General features: G+C 39.2%; 1 protein-coding gene across 1 annotated transcript; it reads left to right on the top strand.

The window, feature by feature from the left end:
- Window positions 1-5685: 5685 nt before the first annotated feature.
- LOC128491071 (chromaffin granule amine transporter-like) lies at window positions 5686-19544 on the top strand. Its single transcript, XM_053463241.1, has 14 exons — window positions 5686-5797; window positions 6672-6990; window positions 7450-7508; window positions 9082-9165; window positions 13112-13204; window positions 13903-13992; window positions 14112-14155; window positions 14246-14306; window positions 14589-14684; window positions 15599-15677; window positions 15771-15822; window positions 16679-16862; window positions 18478-18611; window positions 19322-19544. The coding sequence occupies exons 1-14, from the start codon at window positions 5686-5688 to the stop codon at window positions 19457-19459; spliced, it is 1545 nt and encodes a 514-aa protein (XP_053319216.1). The 3' UTR covers window positions 19460-19544.
- Window positions 19545-19593: the final 49 nt, after the last annotated feature.

Below are 19593 nucleotides of genomic sequence, written 5' to 3'. Positions count from 1 at the left end.
TATGTCAGCTTCATCATTATTAGTTTTTTTTTAACCAGACGCCGTGGCACTGCGACCTTTTGAATAACAGAATTGTAAGCTAATCATTCTCTGATTGTTCATTTTCCCTGTGCTGTTGCATGTGTGTATGGGAAAAAAAAGTGTAGAATGAACAAATAAGTTTACCCTTAAGAAGAAGTATCATGACAGATTTCTTGGACACTTATTAGCGCTATCTCCCCACATCGCATGGCTATCCCAAAGCAGAGATGTACCTTTAGTTGGACTCCATCAAGGTTGACCTTGGTACTCGACTTGTGCAGCCCGACAATATTTGCATTAGAAGGCTTATTCAGGGACCTGGAACCCAAGACATTTTTATACATGGGGCCTTGGTTCATGAAACTTACTCTTTAAATGCAGAAATTGCCCAGCTCAGAAATACATAGTCAAAGCAAGTATTTAGAACATGATGTGATATATTTTCATGGTATGGCACCCCAACGATCAAAGGTGAGAAAATCGGTCCCAGTTCTTCCGTAGATACGTTTAGGCATTTTCTGTAGACTTTGGGTTTTTTGACAAAACTTCCCAAATCTCATTGGAATGAGTTATCTGAGTGCAGAGCGAAGATAATAAAGTCATTACTTAAAAAGAATAGTCACTTATGGTGAAGACCCAGAAGTATCTTTGCCTTATTATCGAATAACACCTTTGGAAGGGAGAAAGTCTCCATCGGATTTGTTATTTAGATATCAGAAATGTTTTGGTTATCTTTTCTGCCGATTTGTTTTGTTGGGAAGGGAAAGAGGTGTTGAGATGAATCTGTAATGCATTTGCATAAGGTTTAGAGAACAGAATGTAAGATCATGAGATAGACAGCACTGCACAGCAGTTAAGAGCCGAAGCTAAGACACTACAACAAATATGTTGGTTTAAACATATTCTTGTGTCAACAAGTGAAGAACGCAGTTCTGCCGGAGAGAGGGAGCAGGCGGCCTGAAGTACTCGGCGGTAAGTTAAGCAGATGCTTAGTGTAACTACTCAAACCTTACTTTTTATATAAGTAAGGTTTGCTGAATGTTTTCTTAAGGGTTAAAAAAAAGTTTAGTGTCACTTTACTAAAATATAGAAATGTAAACATGCAAGGGATAGACATAAAGCTATCCTGAGTCTGAGATTAAGGTCTTTACATTAGGAAAAATGGGCAGACTTTATGTGTCATCAAATTCTATGTTTCTAATCTAAACAAATCAAATTAGGTACGCTGGGAGTGTGAATACCCCTCCACTAAGAATGATATACCGTAATAGCAGGCATTATTCTCATAAACAGAACGGACTCATAGAACAGACTATGAAGATAGAGGAAATAGGAGCAATCAGGTGACCAGTAATGTGATGTGTGATAAACTCACAACATATAGATAAAAGCTCATTTAGGGTACCTATGGCATCCTAGATTTGTTCATGTTTGTTTTTATTGAATAAGAAATATGTATTAAATAGAAATATGGGTTTGCAAATACCTAAAATTGAACTTGCAGCATAATGATACGTATAAAAGCAATTAGCAGCCTTTATAGATACGTACGTTGTAGACGCGGTACCACCATTTTAAATGCGATGGTACATTTTGTTGTGTTTTTGTGGTGAAAACAGAACAAAAAATGATATATGTAATACTGCTATATGGCTATACAATAATAATATAAATTATTTATTAATTAAATGTTTTCGCTCATATACCAATACTAGCCAAAGGTAACAGGTTTTTTGACCATGTTTTTGGGTTTAAAATGGCAATCGTGGTGTTACCACTAGGTGGCACTATTGCTAAGGAAAGTATAATAAAATAACATTTCAAAAAATAATAAAATATAAAAAAAATACCATTGTCATATTAAAAATAATTATGTGATAAATAAATTTTTTTAAAAATCCACCCCATGAACAAGAAATTTTGATTTAAGTGTTTAAGGAAGCACCCCATAACAAGGCAAGATATAGTGAAAAAAATAATCATGTCACATCATAAAGCAATATACCAATAGCTTACTGCACAACAATTTACACAACAGAGAGTGCAAAGTGGATCTGTGACTTTTCCCAAATCCTACATGTTATAGTTCAGTACGCTAAATAATCATACCTGGGAACGCTCCAGGTTTGACGGAGTAGAGGCGTAGTAATTTCACTGTGCCCCTTCCCAACTGCCCTCCCACCCCTAACCCATATAATGCTATCTGGGGCTAGCCCTGCTCACTGCATAGCTAATTATCACGTGGCCCCGCACTCAGAAGAGCGAGGTAGCCTGCCATGGGAAGTATGTAAATGAACCTATGTAATAGTGTTTACATATTAAAATAAGCAGGATATGTGTTAGAAACCTACGTTATATGCATAGGATGGGAGCAGCAAAATGAATGCCTGTTCTCAGGATCAAAAAAAAATACATTTAAAGGGTGATGGTCACCAACACAGGTTAAGCATAATGAAACTAATTTACTACCTATAGCTTGTGAAGCGGTAAGTAGTAAGTTATTAATTATATTGAACACAATGTTCTCAAACTAAACATCTAATGCAAACCTAACGAAATCAGCCATAACATTATGCCCACCAAAACAGCCCTGACCCATCGGGGCATTGACTCCACTAGACCTCTGAAGGTGTTCTGTGGTATCTGCACCAAGACGTTAGCAGCAGATCTTTTAAGTCCTGTAAGTTGTGAGGTGCGGCCTCCATGGATGCGTCCCGGTGCCGCGTGTTTTCCAGTTAAGATACGCACCCGGCCATTCACGGGCGTAATTCATCCGCCCAGCCACCTTCTTCCATCGCTCCGTGGTCCAGTTCTTATGCCCATTGTAGGCACTTTGGGCAGTGGACAGGGGTCAGTATGGGCACCCTGACTGGTCTGCGTCTACCCAGCCCCATACGCAACAAACTGCGATGCTCTGTGTGTTCTGACGCCTTTCTATCAGAACCAGCAGTAACTTTTTCAGCAATGTCAGTTACAGTCGCCCGTCTGTTGGATTTGACCACACAGGCCAGCCTTCGCCCCCCCCACGTGCATCAATGAGCCTTGGCTGCCCATGACCCTGTCGCTGATTCACCGCTTTTGCTTCCATGGACCACTTTTGACCGGTACTGACCTCTGCAGACCACAAACTCCCCACAAGAGCTGCAGTTTTGGAGATGCTCTGATCTAGTTGTCTGGCCATCACAATTTGGCCCTTGTCAGAGTCGCTCAGATCCTTACTCTGCCTGTTTTTCCTGCTTCTAACTCATCAACTTTGAGAACGAAATGTTCACTTGCTGCCTAATATATCCCCCCCATGATAACAAGATTATCAGTGTTATTCACCTCACCTGTCAGTGGTCATAATGTTATATATATATATATATATATATTGTTTATGAATTTTGTTAGGTTTGTGTTAGATTAGACGTTTAGTACAGAAGCCAACACAAAATCTAATCTCCCCGTTCTCATTAAATGAATGCATGGAAGAGATAGTAATGCTGGTTTCCGATTAGGACATAAAGGATTTGCGTATTGAAATCCCTTCCTAGTGTACGTCTGGATGGGGTAATCAGGATGTAGTGATAGCATTCAATGCTGTTATCATTGTCTGTTTCCAAGTGAATCAAACTATTGCGTTTTCCAATTTCCTGTCCCTGCTACTCAGCTGTTTGCAGAAGTTATTAAAATCCTATGTTTTCCTTCAATATCCCTCTAAGGGCTTGGAATCAGTAGAACCTCATTAAAGCTATATATTCAGATAAGCATCTGTTGCTTTGTAAACAGTTACTCACCTGTCGCTGCTTTTGTGCATCATACAATAAAGACTTCTTATAACATAAATCATGACAACATTTGAATTGGCCAGAGAGAGGGACATTTTTTTAGAAGGTGCACGCTGTAGCAGACCCCGTCTGAATGATGGCCAAAACTTTACTGATGATTTTTAAGAAGCTTTATTGTACACTTTCCGTTTTAACTCCAAAAATTCACCATAAGACCTGAACAAAATACAGATAATATGCATTAATCACTTATCCATAAACTCTATCTTTTGCTTTATTATTAATACATAGTGAAACATATACAGACCTTATGCCCTTTTCAGGGGGTTTGCTAAACAACCTTGTATATGAGGATGGACTCTGACAACTCTTGTTAATATGCTGGCTCTCTTGTATTACTGTTATGACCAGTATTACTGTTGTTACCAGTATGACTCAACATATCCCAAGACCATTTCCTTGGTAACAGTCCTACCCCAAACACCTTCCCCCTGCAACATGGACAGTATAAACCCTATCCACATTTAAAACTTGCATACAACAAATTATAACATATAAACAGTTAAGTCTGTTACACACGCAGATACTCGATTTCCCTTCTAGCCAACGGTTTAATTTGTAACAATAATCCTTAGAATTGCCTTTTTTAGTCCTAAAACCAATGGCACACTTAGTATGGTAGGAGTAGTATTCCCAGTCCCTAGTAGGACACCAATTCTTCTGAAGCCATGCATCCCACTGCTGGTGCTTTCTAATATTGAACTTCTCTAAGATTGTTTTCCATTTCTAGCTATCTACCCCTAAATTAAGAATTCATAATCTACTCTGGACTCTTCCACAAATACAATCTGGGCTCCACTCAGCAGGAATTGTGGACACTGTTGCACTGGGCCACATCGGTCTTGATGCCTGGTGACAAAATCAGAAGACTTTTTGGGTAAATCGCTGTGGTTCTTTTTCTCCCTGTTTTTTCTAATAGGAGGACCTACGTTTACTATCCTTAACATTCACTCCAGATCATTAGTCGGATATGTCATCTGTTCTTCCAGTACATATATAACACCCATAGAACCCATCATTCAACATAAGCAGATGTTCCTCTAGCTTTTCAACCCATAGGCAAATAACAGCAAAAGGTACGCGTACGCCAAGCTGCTCGGGCAACCATGGAGAAGAGTAAACAGCTTGTTCTATGACTCAACCCCAGTATCTCTCCTTTTACTGAGCTGACGCTTGATGAGTGAGATATACCTTGATGAAGAGGAGGCTGGACTATGTCTTATTTACCCTTTTTTACACTGATGCTGTAAGACCACACAGGTTTATCATTAGATGTTCATTAGACAGATTTCAGTCCTGGCTAGAGTAAGATCCGAAGGTGTGCTCTACTGAAATAGGACATCACTACTTCAACCAGCCATCGAGTTACAAGGTAAGGTATACACCATGCAATGTTTATTATTGGTTTGTAAATGGGGCAGTTAATACATACATAACAAATATCCATTAATAGATACAGACCCTGCCAGTAAGCTTGCCTTATGATACTTTTACACAAAGTTCCTGGCAGGAATGGTGGACTTTTGGGCACCACTCGTGAGCTTACAATCCAATGGAGTACTACGGGTCATTGTAACAATAGGAGGGGTGAGAAGAAGGAGTAGTAACTTAATGTCATTAAACATTTTCTACCCTACCCTATTTTTATAACAAAAAGATTAGATCATTTCTCTTTTGTTGATAGAGAGTGCGATTAATTTTGTTTCGTTAATTTATGTCAGTAATACATTATTTTTTTTTTGTTCAATGTCGGGTTATATACAGAGACATTCATTTAAAGTTTCACATGCATACTTTTCTCTCATCTTTAGGGAAAGGCCTACATTCTTCTGCTGGGATGGAGTGTGGCCCTTGCAAGTGGCTGGAAAAGAAACGTCAATCTCGCTGCCTGGTTCTTGTTGTGGTTTTCGTGGCTCTGCTGTTGGATAACATGCTTCTTACAGCAGTCGGTGTGTATCTGTATACGCTTGGTGCTTTTTTGATTGGGTTTTTTTCAAGTATTCAATGGCACGTTGGAGCTGGGTCACCAAAGACTTGGCTTTTTTGTGAGGGGTTTGGGTTGACCTTCTGGTTCCCACATCCCCTTGAAGACCTCAGTGGTTTATCTTTTTGGAAGGGGACCAAGAAGATCCTGCCCTCCTTTGGTTTTACCAGAGCAGGAATGAAGGGTCTACATATTCCTTAAAGGAATGCGGCCCCAGAAGAAGAAGAAGACTAGGGACCTGGTGTTCCTCAATGGCGCAAGCACCTTCACCTACCCTTACTGATGTGGTTAAAGCATGACACCTTGAAAGGCATTTCATTTAAATTGCATGTATTTTCTTGGTTTAAGGAAGGTTTCTTTGTGTAATTAACTATATATTTGGGTATTCGGTAAACGAGATAGGCATTTGAATAACCCCCTAACTATTTGTTAGCAGTTACCAGTTCCTGGAGCTGGGCAGGGGAAGGGGCATCTTGGACAATTTTTGTTCTCCTACTTCCAAGGTGGAGACCTTCTGTGCAAGGAGGTACTGGGGTACGATGCAATAAGCTGATGCTCCGTCCCTCCATAGTAATCAATGTGTTATATCCAGACTGGGATAGAGGCTCAGTTCTGCCTGGTTTTTACTACCCCACTAGACCACCAAGTATAGGGCTTTCATGAGTACACTCTAGGACTCAATACAGTCGCAACCTTGACAGGCTATACATTGGAAGGATAGAATAGACACGGTTTTGCAGCGATGAACAAGCATACCATTTTTTACAGGACAGTTCTGATTTTCATGAATTAAATATCATATTTATGAGGTCTTTTACTCACCCTTATCTCATTTGCAGTTCCAATTATCCCATCTTTCCTCTATGACACGGAGTATAATCATGAAAACGCATCGATGACATATTCGTCTTCTCCAACCCCCGCCACCAACTCTACGATCATCTCCACAATGTCTTTGAGAGATAATTCTACAATATTCATCGGTGGTCAATATAATGAAAACACGGGTAACGAATCCCAGGGTCTCCTAAATGATGGGCCCTGCTACAGCGGAGTTGGCTTCTTGCAAGATGAAAATGTACGCATCGGTCTACTGTTTGCCTCCAAAGCCATGTTGCAGCTCTTGGTTAACCCATTAGTGGGTGTAATCACCAACAGGTACATCTACGTCATGGACTAACTGCACTTTTGGAGTGTGGCACTGTGTGGGTGGTGGTATATTCTTGTGGCCATTTTTAGTTTTTTACACTTTTTTGGGGGCCTTGGAGGAAGGATGAGGCACACGCTCAGGTGTATAAAAATAGGCAATTTTTGGTCGCCATTGGACAGATTCTGGCTATTGCATTTTATATAGTTTAAATAAAGCATTTCATTTTTTACAACACTTTTCTACTATTTATTTCTGCCTGATTCGAGTAGGAGTTTCATTTAATTAGCACAAATTTGCCCTGATTTGACATGAGGCTTGATTTTGTCCAAAATTTTAGATTTCCAGGCCCCTATTTCTTCCCAATCTGTTCATATTCTGTCCTTGGTTAATATGGTGCAGTTCTATCCTTCTAGAATATGCTTATGTGACAGCACCTATATAATTCTCTAAAACATTTTTCTTTCCAGGTTTGGATATGATGCCCCAATGTTCTGCGGATTTATCATCATGTTCTTTTCTACCATAAGTGAGTAGTAAACTGTTATTAGAAAAAATACTAATTTTAGATCCCAATTCACATTTCTGACACAACGTTATGCTTTACCCGTTACGGCAATCCATTGTATTCTAATTAATGTATGGTTAGGATATATTTTATTGAATGCCACGTAAAGTGAATCTGCCACTGCTACATTTAATCATTCTGCGTGGAGTAATTGGAACATCCCGTTCAGTGACTCTACACTGTGAACACTAAAGCCCTTAGGGGTAATTTGTCTGCTGTCACAGCTCCATATCAGTGCCCCTTGCTTCTGATTCTTTGCTGTCTTTGTTAGTTATGTCAGTCAAGAAAAATATCTGTCCTAAAACTAGGATAACTATCCGAGTCATGTGCTATTTCTACCAATGGTGATGTATTTCTTCTAGCGGTGGGATAAGTGTCTCAGTGATTAGGTACATGCTTATGTCATGTCATAATCCGAAAGAAAGCAATTTTCATTTTTTTATGTCTGTGTCAGTGCTGGAATATCTCTTTTAATGATAGGTACCTAACTAGCAGGTGTAGGTATGAAAGGAGGGGATTGCAAACTTGTGAGCAGGACCCGCTTTACCCAGGGGCATTGCTAGGTCTCCAAAAGATCCGAGGCTAGAGCCCACGGCAGATTTGATTCCAACAGTGGAGTCCCCTCTGGGAGCGGTTGCTGCTCAAACTGCACATATCTATATATATACATACAAAATATTTGCAAAACATTTATAAATTAACAAAATTCAAATTTCTTTATTTCCAGCAACCTCTGTGAACTATGAAACCAAGTCTATCTGCTTCATCTCTTTATCTCTCCTCATCTTTCTCTTAATCTCTCCATCTTTTCTCCCTTTTCTTTCTTCTTTCTCTTTATCTCTCCCTTCTATCTTGTCCCTTTCTGTTAATCTCTCTGTGTTCTCTTTATCTTCTTACCTCGCTGTTTATCACTCCTCTTTATTGCTCCTCCTTTTTCTTTCTCCCCTTTCTCTTTTATCTCTCCCCCTTTTCTTTCACTATTTTCCCTACTTCTCTTTATCTCTCCCCCTTCTCATTATCCCTCCTACTTCCTATTATCTCTCCCCTTCTCCCCATCTTTCTCTTTTGACTCTTTCTCTCCTTCATCTAACCATCTCTCTTCTTTCTCTCCTCTTATTCATTATGACACCCTCTATCTTTCCCTTGCCTCTCCCCAGTAACTTAATAATTGCAGACTTACACACTGATGCCAATACACATGTACACACATGTAAAAATCAATCTTCCATTTCATGGGAATATGATAAAAATCAGATTCATTTACAATGTATGAAGGTTTTTAAACTGCTCAAGCAAATATAAAGGTCTATACAAACGAAACGATGAGAGCTAACCAAGTTTAATAAGATAAGTAAAACAAAGAAACCTAGTCTTCCCATCTATTAATCTTGGATCTGTGATTTTTGTTGTTGTTTATGTATCCCGTTACATATATACAGACACATATTGTCCCAGATGTGATTTTTAGCATTGTGTCAATCATGCACTTGTGGTGCCCTTACAAATCGTTCTCAATGTCTGCATTTTTTTGCAGTGTTTGCTTTTTCTGGGACATACACACTTCTTTTTTTGGCCAGGGCTATGCAGGGCATTGGGTCGTCTTTTTCAAGTGTTGCAGGTACGTTCTCATTATGCATCAACATCATTTCATTGTCAGTGTCAGTGTGTGCGTCATCACAACATTGAGTGGTCCCAGTGACTTAGAGATCATCATGTAAATGGTGCCTGGTGCGCTGCCCTAAGGGCTGTGTATCCAACCGTTTCACATTTGTCACCAAAATTCCGCTTGGTAAGTATTAGGCTAGGTTTCCACTTGGGTTTTTGTCCGGCGTTTTTTTCTTGATGAAAAACGCCAGGAAAACTGCCAAGAAAACTGCCGCTGCATTTACCTGCGTTTTGGCGTTTTTTCTGCAGTTTTTTCTGGCGTTTTAGCCTTTCTGTGGAAATTGCTTTTTTTGACCTTAGGCAGTTTTTCCAGCCTTTACAAGTTAGAAGTTTCACCCAGCTAAAAGGGATTAGGATAAATGGCAAGTATCTGCCCTCTCCTGATGTCATTTACTTGGTAGACCCTTTTGTCTCTTTTCTGTGGTTTGTAAGGCATGCTTTATTTCGAATGTCTGCTCCTCTGGGAAGATTGGCCCCAAATGATGGTGCAAATTGTTTGCTGTTGCTTTTGGCACGCAGGATCCGGTCGCGTATGTTTGTTTGTAATGGCATGTTTGTTCCAAATGGTGTAAAATTCAATATGAACCAGTCCAGGACTTTGTTTTGTGTGAAACTGTTTGTTTTCAGCCTATTTCTCGTAGGACACACAGATACTGGGTCCATCCTCTGCATTGTAACTGTGGAAAAAACGCCATAAAAAACGCCAAGGCAATAAACCCACATGGCTTTTTCATGGCGTTTTTTCTCTCCCATAGACTTCTATTGGAGAAAAAAAGCCAAGATTTCTTGCAAAAAACGCCAGAGTGTCAACATGCTGCAGTTTTGAAAAACTGCCACAGAGCCCAAAAAAGCAGAAAAACGCCAAAGAGGACTAAAAAAACGCCAAACAGAAAAACGCCAGGTGGAAATGGCATTTTGCGATTTCCTATTGAATTACAGCTAACATCTGGCTGCATGCGTTTTTCACAAAAAAACGCCAGGTGGCGCTATTGGCGTTTTTATAGGCGTTTTTAGCTAAAAAAACCCAAGTGGAAACCTAGCCTTAGGCTTGGTTTCCATTGGGTTTTTTTTTTGCTAAAAACGCCTATAAAAACGCCAATAGCGCCACCTGGCGTTTTTTTGTGAAAAACGCCTGCAGCCAGATGTTAGCTGTAATTCAATAGGAAATCGCAAAATGCAATTTCCACTTGGCGTTTTTCTGTTTGGCGTTTTTTCAGTCCTCTTTGGCGTTTTTCTGCTTTTTTGGGCTCTGTGGCAGTTTTTCAAAACTGCAGCATGTTGACACTCTGGCGTTTTTTGCAAGAAATCTTGGCTTTTTTTCTCCAATAGAAGTCTATGGGAGAGAAAAAACGCCATGAAAAAGCCATGTGGGTTTATTGCCTTGGCGTTTTTTATGGCGTTTTTTCCACAGTTACAATGCAGAGGATGGACCCAGTATCTGTGTGTCCTACGAGAAATAGGCTGAAAACAAACAGTTTCACACAAAACAAAGTCCTGGACTGGTTCATATTGAATTTTACACCATTTGGAACAAACATGCCATTACAAACAAACATACGCGACCGGATCCTGCGTGCCAAAAGCAACAGCAAACAATTTGCACCATCATTTGGGGCCAATCTTCCCAGAGGAGCAGACATTCGAAATAAAGCATGCCTTACAAACCACAGAAAAGAGACAAAAGGGTCTACCAAGTAAATGACATCAGGAGAGAGCAGATACTTGCCATTTATCCTAATCCCTTTTAGCTGGGTGAAACTTCTAACTTGTAAAGGCTGGAAAAACTGCCTAAGGTCAAAAAAAGCAATTTCCACAGAAAGGCTAAAACGCCAGAAAAAACTGCAGAAAAAACGCCAAAACGCAGGTAAATGCAGTGACAGTTTTCTTGGCAGTTTTCCTGGCGTTTTTCATCAAGAAAAAAACGCCGGACAAAAACCCAAGTGGAAACCTAGCCTTAGGCTAGATTTCCACGTGGTTTTTTTTTGCTAAAAACGCCTATAAAAACGCCAATAGCGCCACCTGGCGTTTTTTTAGTGAAAAACGGCTGCAGCCAGATGTTAGCTGTTCTTCAATAGGAAATCGCAAAATGCAATTTCCACTTGGCGTTTTTCTGTTTGGCGTTTTTTCAGTCCTCTTTGGCGTTTTTCTGCTTTTTTGGGCTCTGTGGCAGTTTTTCAAAATCGCAGCATGTTGAGGCTAGGTTTCCACTTGGGTTTTTTTTGCTAAAAACGCCCATAAAAACGCCCTGGCGTTTTTTTTGTGAAAAACGGCTGCAGCCAGATGTTAGCTGTTCTTCAATAGGAAATCGCAAAATGCCATTTCCACTTGGCGTTTTTCTGTTTGACGTTTTTTCAGTCCTCTTTGGTGTTTTTCTGCTTTTTTGGGCTCTGTGGCAGTTTTTCAAAACTGCAGCATGTTGACACTGGCGTTTTTTGCAAGAAATCTTGGCTTTTTTTCTCCAATAGAAGTCTATGGGAGAGAAAAAACGCCATGAAAAAGCCATGTGGGTTTATTGCCTTGGCGTTTTTTATGGCGTTTTTTCCACAGTTACAATGCAGAGGATGGACCCAGTATCTGTGTGTCCTACGAGAAATAGGCTGAAAACAAACAGTTTCACACAAAACAAAGTCCTGGACTGGTTCATATTGAATTTTACACCATTTGGAACAAACATGCCATTACAAACAAACATACGCGACCGGATCCTGCGTGCCAAAAGCAACAGCAAAAAATTTGCACCATCATTTGGGGCCAATCTTCCCAGAGGAGCAGAGATTCGAAATAAAGCATGCCTTACAAACCACAGAAAAGAGACAAAAGGGTCTACCAAGTAAATGACATCAGGAGAGGGCAGATACTTGCCATTTATCCTAATCCCTTTTAGCTGGGTGAAACTTCTAACTTGTAAAGGCTGGAAAAACTGCCTAAGGTCAAAAAAAGCAATTTCCACAGAAAGGCTAAAACGCCAGAAAAAACTGCAGAAAAAACGCCAAAACGCAGGTAAATGCAGTGGCAGTTTTCTTGGCAGTTTTCCTGGCGTTTTTCATCAAGAAAAAAACGCCGGACAAAAACCCAAGTGGAAACCTAGCCTGACACTCTGGCGTTTTTTGCAAGAAATCTTGGCTTTTTTTCTCCAATAGAAGTCTATGGGAGAGAAAAAACGCCATGAAAAAAGCCATGTGGGTTTATTGCCTTGGCGTTTTTTATGGCGTTTTTTCCACAGTTACAATGCAGAGGATGGACCCAGTATCTGTGTGTCCTGCGAGAAATAGGCTGAAAACAAACAGTTTCACACAAAACAAAGTCCTGGACTGGTTCATATTGAATTTTACACCATTTGGAACAAACATGCCATTACAAACAAACATACGCGACCGGATCCTGCGTGCCAAAAGCAACAGCAAACAATTTGCACCATCATTTGGGGCCAATCTTCCCAGAGGAGCAGACATTCGGAATAAAGCATGCCTTACAAACCACAGAAAAGAGACAAAAGGGTCTACCAAGTAAATGACATCAGGAGAGGGCAGATACTTGCCATTTATCCCAATCCCTTTTAGCTGGGTGAAACTTCTAACTTGTAAAGGCTGGAAAAACTGCCTAAGGTCAAAAAAAGCAATTTCCACAGAAAGGCTAAAACGCCAGAAAAAACTGCAGAAAAAACGCCAAAACGCAGGTAAATGCAGTGGCAGTTTTTTTGGCAGTTTTCCTGGCGTTTTTCATCAAGAAAAAAACGCCGGACAAAAACCCAAGTGGAAACCTAGCCTTAGTACCACAATATGTTTTTACTCAAAGGATAATGTTAATGGTTAATATATCAACTTGGGGAAGCAAAAGCTCATTGTTGGGTTGGGTTGTGTACGTAGGTTTGGAAATACACAGTTTCCATGTCTCTTCAGGTCTGGGGATGCTGGCCAGCGTGTATCCCGATGACTTTGAGAGAGGCAAAGCTATGGGAATAGCACTGGGAGGACTCGCTTTGGGGGTGCTTTGTAAGTAGCGGTGTCTCAGTCCAATGCATTGTTCTGAGTTTCCTTTTGTGCGATAATTATGCCTTTCTGTGTAAAAGTTCATCTGTCTGTATTTAAATAATGAGCCTAAAGAACCATTTTCTTTGTAGCAGCTCTACTATATGTTTAAGAATTATAAGGACATATATGGCTTTTTTAATGCTTTAATGAAGAGTTTTGTTTGTACTTTATCAAAGAGAAGTGCAAGATGACCGGAGATCATGTTGGAGTCTTGGACACACAAATATCCCTCTTTGTACCCCTGGGTATTAGGATGCCCCTGATGATGCCATGACGGTATCACTAGGGTATCTTTTTGTATTTTTTTTTATTAATATTTAATTTTCTTTTAAAGAGAGAGAAACTTTTTTGAAGAGAGAGGAATTTTGTTCCCCTTCTTCTCACTCTGATCTCCATTCCTGTAGGAAGATGGGGTCTCTAGCCCTGCTTTGCTTGATCATACATTAATAATAATTAACTGTTTAAACCCTCTGTAGAAATACTAGTAATGGCTGGAAATACTCTATACAGGAATGGTTTGAAAACAGTTTCTTTAAGGGAATGCTTATGTCCCTAAACTTTTGTGAGTGGCAGAAGCCAATGAATGTAATAGCTATTGAGGAGCCACTTCTTTAGGAATTATTTAACAATATAAATATTTCTGCCCTCTGTGTTTCCAGCGGGTGCTCCATTTGGTTCTATCATGTATGAATTTGTTGGGAAGTCTTCTCCGTTCTTGGTCCTGGCAATCTTGGCTCTCCTTGATGGAGGTAAGAAGATCTCTGAGCGGATTGTATGGCTGTACGGCTTTTGGCAGACCAAAGCACAGGTCTCTTGCTCAACTTGGTCATACTGTTAAATTAATATTGTATTTTCTTTATGTATTCAGTTCTTCAATTGTGTATTTTGAGGCCTTCCACTTTTTCCCCAAGTGTAAGTATGTGCTTCAAACATGAAAGACAAATTTAGTAGTCCATACTATACGTATTCATATAACTAATACGTTGCCTTCTTCTCCCTCAGACCAATGCCCCAACACCTTACATTACTTTACTCAAGGACCCGTATATTATGGTCGCTGCTGGTAAGATTGTCTATAGTCCAGTGCTTATAAAACAGAAACAATATATATATATATATATAAATATTAAAAATGAATGTGACATGTTCTATGGAATGGAATGAACTGCACAATGTAAGGTCCTTACTATATAGAGTCTTTTCACTGCAGAGTTATTAATGACAATGCAGGTTATAAGGACATTTGAAAGTGAACATTATTATGTCAATGATTTATGCATTCGTTGACCTAGCTGTACTCATGGTGAAAACAGTTTAAAAATGATTTTATTTGTTCCCTACTCAGGTTCTCTCTGCATTGCTAATATGGCTATTGGAATTCTGGAATCCACTCTGCCCATTTGGATGATGGAAACCATGTGTTCCCCCAACTGGCAACTAGGTCTGCTCTATTTTCCATGGTTCCGCCAATAGTAGTATGGTTATTGTAACTGGGGATCCCACGTTTCCTTTAAACTATTTACTCGCCCAGTACAACTCGAATAGGGTACTAACTCTATATGTCATTTGCCCAAGTAAATAAAAAAATATGTCCTGTTTCTTCTTATTACTTATTTATATTTTCATTTCACTTCTCATATTGCTTAGAGTATAAATAGAGCTGGGTAGAAAAATGACCCAATTCCAGAAACTAGCAATTTCTACCCCAGTCTTGTTCCCACATTTCGTAAAAAAAAAAAACACTTTGTGGGTGGCCTGTAGGCCAGGTAAAGTACTTTCTACAAACTTATCAGGAAATTATAAGAATAGGGACATTTTGTCCTGTGATATGATCTAAATGAAGAACGTAAGAAGCTGCTTGTGTAATATGGCAATTCCCTTGGAAATCAAACCACTTAATCAGCTTCTAGTCCAATAAATCTCATCGGAGAAACATTTCCTGCTGACTTTAAAATGACTGACATCATTGTCTACACTATGGGAGCCACTTTGTTTAAACCATTACCCCCGGCAAAGTATTATTAAGTCACTGACTGATGCTTTCATATTACCTACTGTTAATAAGGGTCTGATCCTTAAAGGAAATGGATCATTAAGAGATTGCATGGAATTCTGACACTTACACGCTTAAAAGCAACAATAGGTCATTAAGATTCCATTTAGAACTGGTGAGTCCTGAGTGTCAGTGGTTGTGTAGACCACCTTAGACATATTGGGCTAAAAGACCACTTCTCCGTACCAACAGATTACTCTGTTTTTTTTTAGAATTGTTTCTTCCTGCACTGCAATATAGTATGACGTAAAAATGTGCATCTTAGTGCATGTCTGTAATGTCATGATATTCTCTTTCCCTAGGTGTTGTGTTCTTGCCTGCTAGCCTCACTTACCTGTTATGTACGAATCTTTTTGGAACCTTGTCACACAAAATGGGAAGGTAAACACTTTGGTCTGATTCAAAGAGCCTCACTAATAACTGATTACCTAGCGGATTGTCCTTCTTGATCTGAGTTTGTCTTTCCGGTTACAGGTGGCTCTGCTCGATGGTTGGGATGGTAGTCGAAGGAGTCAGCCTCTTGTGTGTGAGTGTAACTCACTTCTTCGTATCAATTTTCTATGTCTGCCCCCTATACCAGTGCTTGAACAAATCAAGCTAGTTCATATACACAGACAGTTCCAATGAGAGAATGCATTTAGCGGTGAGAATAACAGCATAGTGAGCACTGATTCCAAGATGAAGGATGACTGCAAACGAACCGCACAGGGTATTAAGATAAAAGTAATTGACAAATTAAATGTAATGAGCCCTGTGAGTGCGTGGAGATTCAGTTTTGAAATGAGCAAAATTTGTTGAGATCCTTGAAAAAATAATGTTTGTTTAATTATAAAATAAAGTCTTATTATACAGATTGATGGATTGCGGGGGTAGTCTGGATTTAATACAGCTTACATTTTAATATTTTTTGATTGATTTAAAATTATTAAAAATGTTTGTTAAAAATGTTTAAAAAAAACATTTTACTGTGTTTGATTAAGTAATATATCCTCTACTCCATATGGTTTACCAAGTCTTAATAATAAAGCACTGCTCAATTGAACTAACCATTTGAAATGTATTTAATGGAACAGCTTGCTACAAATGTAAGAATTTGACATGACAAGAGTTTGTATAAGTTGATCTTTCTCACTTTACCCCGTAGACACCTTTTTTCCCCTTTTGCCACTTATGATTTAAGTGACCTTGTCAGTTCCTAGTCCCCAGAACCTCTAAACTGATAGACTTACCAACTAACTAAAGTTCTATTAAAATATTTTATTTCTGATCACAAAGTCAACCGGCAACACCAGATTTATATGAAACTTGCCCAGCTTTAGTGACTTAATATCTACACTATATTGAACTAATTGGTCATTTTCTTATTCTCTTGCTCATGCTAGCTGCCCCTTGCTGTCAATATCTATGGACTCATTGGTCCTAATACTGGGATTGGCATTGCCTTGGGAATGGTGGACTCCTCAATAATGCCTATTATGGGATATCTTGTTGATCTACGTCACACGTCCGTCTATGGTGGGGTATACGCCATTTCTGATATTGCTTTCTGCTTGGGGTTTGCCTTGGGTAAGGAATCATCTGGATTATTTTTATTACAACATTGCATGTCACGCCATAAAATGCATGCGCAGTATGTATGTTTATACAATATGGAGGATGGGGTTTGTTTGTTATAGGTAGGAAAGAAATAATTTCTTACTTGTGGATAAATAATTTTCTCCACCGCACATAGGTGGGTGCAATAACTCATGGGGAACATATGTGAACCCTTTAGAAATACCTGGATTTCGACATATATTGTTGCTAAATTTGATCTGATCCTCTCCTAAATCACAACAATAGACAAACACACATTTGCATGTCTATTTAACACACCGGGTGAAAAAAGTATGTGACCCCTTGGATTTAATAACTGGTTGACCCTCCATTGCCTGCAATAACTTGCGGCTCAGACCTGCAGAATGGCCTGGAGGAATTGTGGACCATTGCTCCTTACTTAACTGTTTATTCTTGGGATGTCTGATATGAATTGCTCTCTTAATGTCATGCCATAGCATTTCAATCAAGTTGAGGTCAGGACTCTGACTAGGGCACTCCATAACGTGTATTTTCATCAGTTGAAACCATTCTGTTGTTGATTTACTCCTGTGCTTTGCGTTGTTGTCCTGTTGCATCACCCAACTTCTGTTGAGCTTTGATTGGCAGACAGATAGCCTTACATTATTCTGCAAAATACTTTGATAAACTTGGAAATCCATTTTTTTTCTGTTGATGATAGCAAGCTGTCCAAGTAGCAAAGCAGCCCCAAACCATGGTGTACCTTCCACAATACTTTACAGTTAGGATAAGGTTTTTTTGATGTTGGTTTTCTTGATCCTTCTAAACAACTTATGTTCCGGGTTCACATCTCTACAGAGTATTATGCTAGTAGCACTATGGAACATCAAGGTCCTCTGTTTTTTATGGGAGGACACACCAGTGGCTTCATCGTTGGTATCATCTCATATTCATTGTTTTATGTGTGCTAAACACGTGAACAAAGATCTTATTATGTTCCAGAGATTTCTGTGAGTCTTTAGAAGACTGTAGAATTCCTCTTAATCTCATAGAGCATCTTTGCAGGTCATTCCTAGACAGAGTAGCATTTTTTAGACAGCTTGTCTTATTGTGGAATCATGAATGCCAAGGCTTTACGAAACACCTCAGTAACCAAGTCAACAAGTCTTAATCTTAGTCTTTCAAAGATCTGTTTTGATTGACTTATATCAGGCAATGATGTTTTTTATAGATTAGGGTAGCATTGACCACAACCTCCAAACTTGTCTCATTGATGGGACTGCAGGTTAGCTGATTCCAACCAACTTTTGAAGAAGTCTTTAGTGTGGGTATTTACATTATTTTTCCACCCTACAGTTTGAATGGGTACACGCTGTGTTTAATAAACACATAAAAATGTCTAATTGTCTCTTATTAGAGGAAGCCAACTGTGTTTGTCTATTGTTGGTCTATTGAAGATCAGCGCAAATCTAATGACCAATATATGCAGGAATCCAGTTTATAGAATGAATCCCATTTATAGAACGCATTTATACTATAGATTGTTTTCTATTGTATGTATCTTGGTTTATTGGATACATAATAGATGTTTTTGCTTCTATTCAATTTATTCTTTACTCCACAGGTCCAGCAGTCGGAGGCCCAATAGCAAAGACAATTGGATTTTCCTGGTTAATGGTAATTATTGGTGTTGCAAATATTCTTTACGCCCCTCTCTGCATCTTCCTGCGCAATCCACAGGCAAAGGAGGAAAAACAGGTGAGTGACTTCATTAATCAGTAAGAGAAAGTGTGTGTGTGTATATATCGCAAAGGGGGCACTGATAATTGAATCATTCTTTTCTAGGAGTTCAGAAAGTTTGGCAGGTATGCGTGAATCACAGTATGCTACAGACCTAATAAATGACAAGAAAATGAGTTTATAAATTAAATTGTAGATTGGTCAGTAACTGATAACGATTTACTTAAATAAGGAAAAAGAACCAGGGAGTGTGAGTTGTTTTAATAAATAAATTAAAAAACTCCACTCCCTGTTTGTTAAGCAGCTATCAGGGTTCTATGATATTTACTTGGGAAACGGAATCATATTAAATGTCCTGCATCACATTGAGCAGGCAGCTGCCCCTGTTGGCTTCAATCTCATTTTTAGCATCTGTTCGAACGAATCATGCATTTTATCTCTAACCATTAACTCATTTGTCTGGCCTGTTTCTACTTCAACATCCAAGCTCACAGCATTGAGGAGGGAATGGCGTACAGTAAGAGTTTATAGCCTGCCTGGCACATATAAAAGAAAAAGTCTCTAAAACATGTGCGCCATTCCAAAATACAACTAAATAGTTGGTTGACAACCAGTTATTGCTTTAAGATTACATCTTATATTCATACGAATGCGACATCTGATTTTACCCTTTTAAAGCTAGACTTAACATTAAATATTGATGGGTAACACACTGCTAAATCTTTCAGGCAATCCTAAACCCAGAGTGTTCAATGCAGACGAGAACTTACATGACTCAGAAAATATCACCGGATCTGCAACTCTCAGACCCCAGTGATGACGAAATTACTAATACCCCAAACGGTACCAAGATGACCCTTCACTGACCAGAAGCACCGCCATCAGGAAGTACTCTGAAGGGTGACATTACTCAAGATCTTGTAAATATCCAGAACATGCACAGCTGCTGAGTACCAAGTGCCAAGTACCACTGAATGAGATGAAATGAAAAAATAATTCT

Source organism: Spea bombifrons, chromosome 4 (genome assembly GCF_027358695.1).
Source record: "Spea bombifrons isolate aSpeBom1 chromosome 4, aSpeBom1.2.pri, whole genome shotgun sequence".
Lineage (NCBI taxonomy): Eukaryota > Metazoa > Chordata > Amphibia > Anura > Pelobatidae > Spea > Spea bombifrons.
Note: the sequence above shows the minus strand (reverse complement) of the source record. Positions and strands in the feature narration are given on the sequence as shown.

Excerpts from the sequence above, each read along its gene's own strand:
- LOC128491071 (XM_053463241.1), top strand. The coding sequence starts at position 5,686 with ATGGAGTGTGGCCCTTGCAAGTGGCTGGAAAAGAAACGTCAATCTCGC. Across the intron at positions 5,798-6,671 it reads CATGCTTCTTACAGCAGTCG|TTCCAATTATCCCATCTTTC; the intron begins GTGTGTATCTGT and ends TCTCATTTGCAG. Across the intron at positions 9,166-13,111 it reads GTCTTTTTCAAGTGTTGCAG|GTCTGGGGATGCTGGCCAGC; the intron begins GTACGTTCTCAT and ends ATGTCTCTTCAG.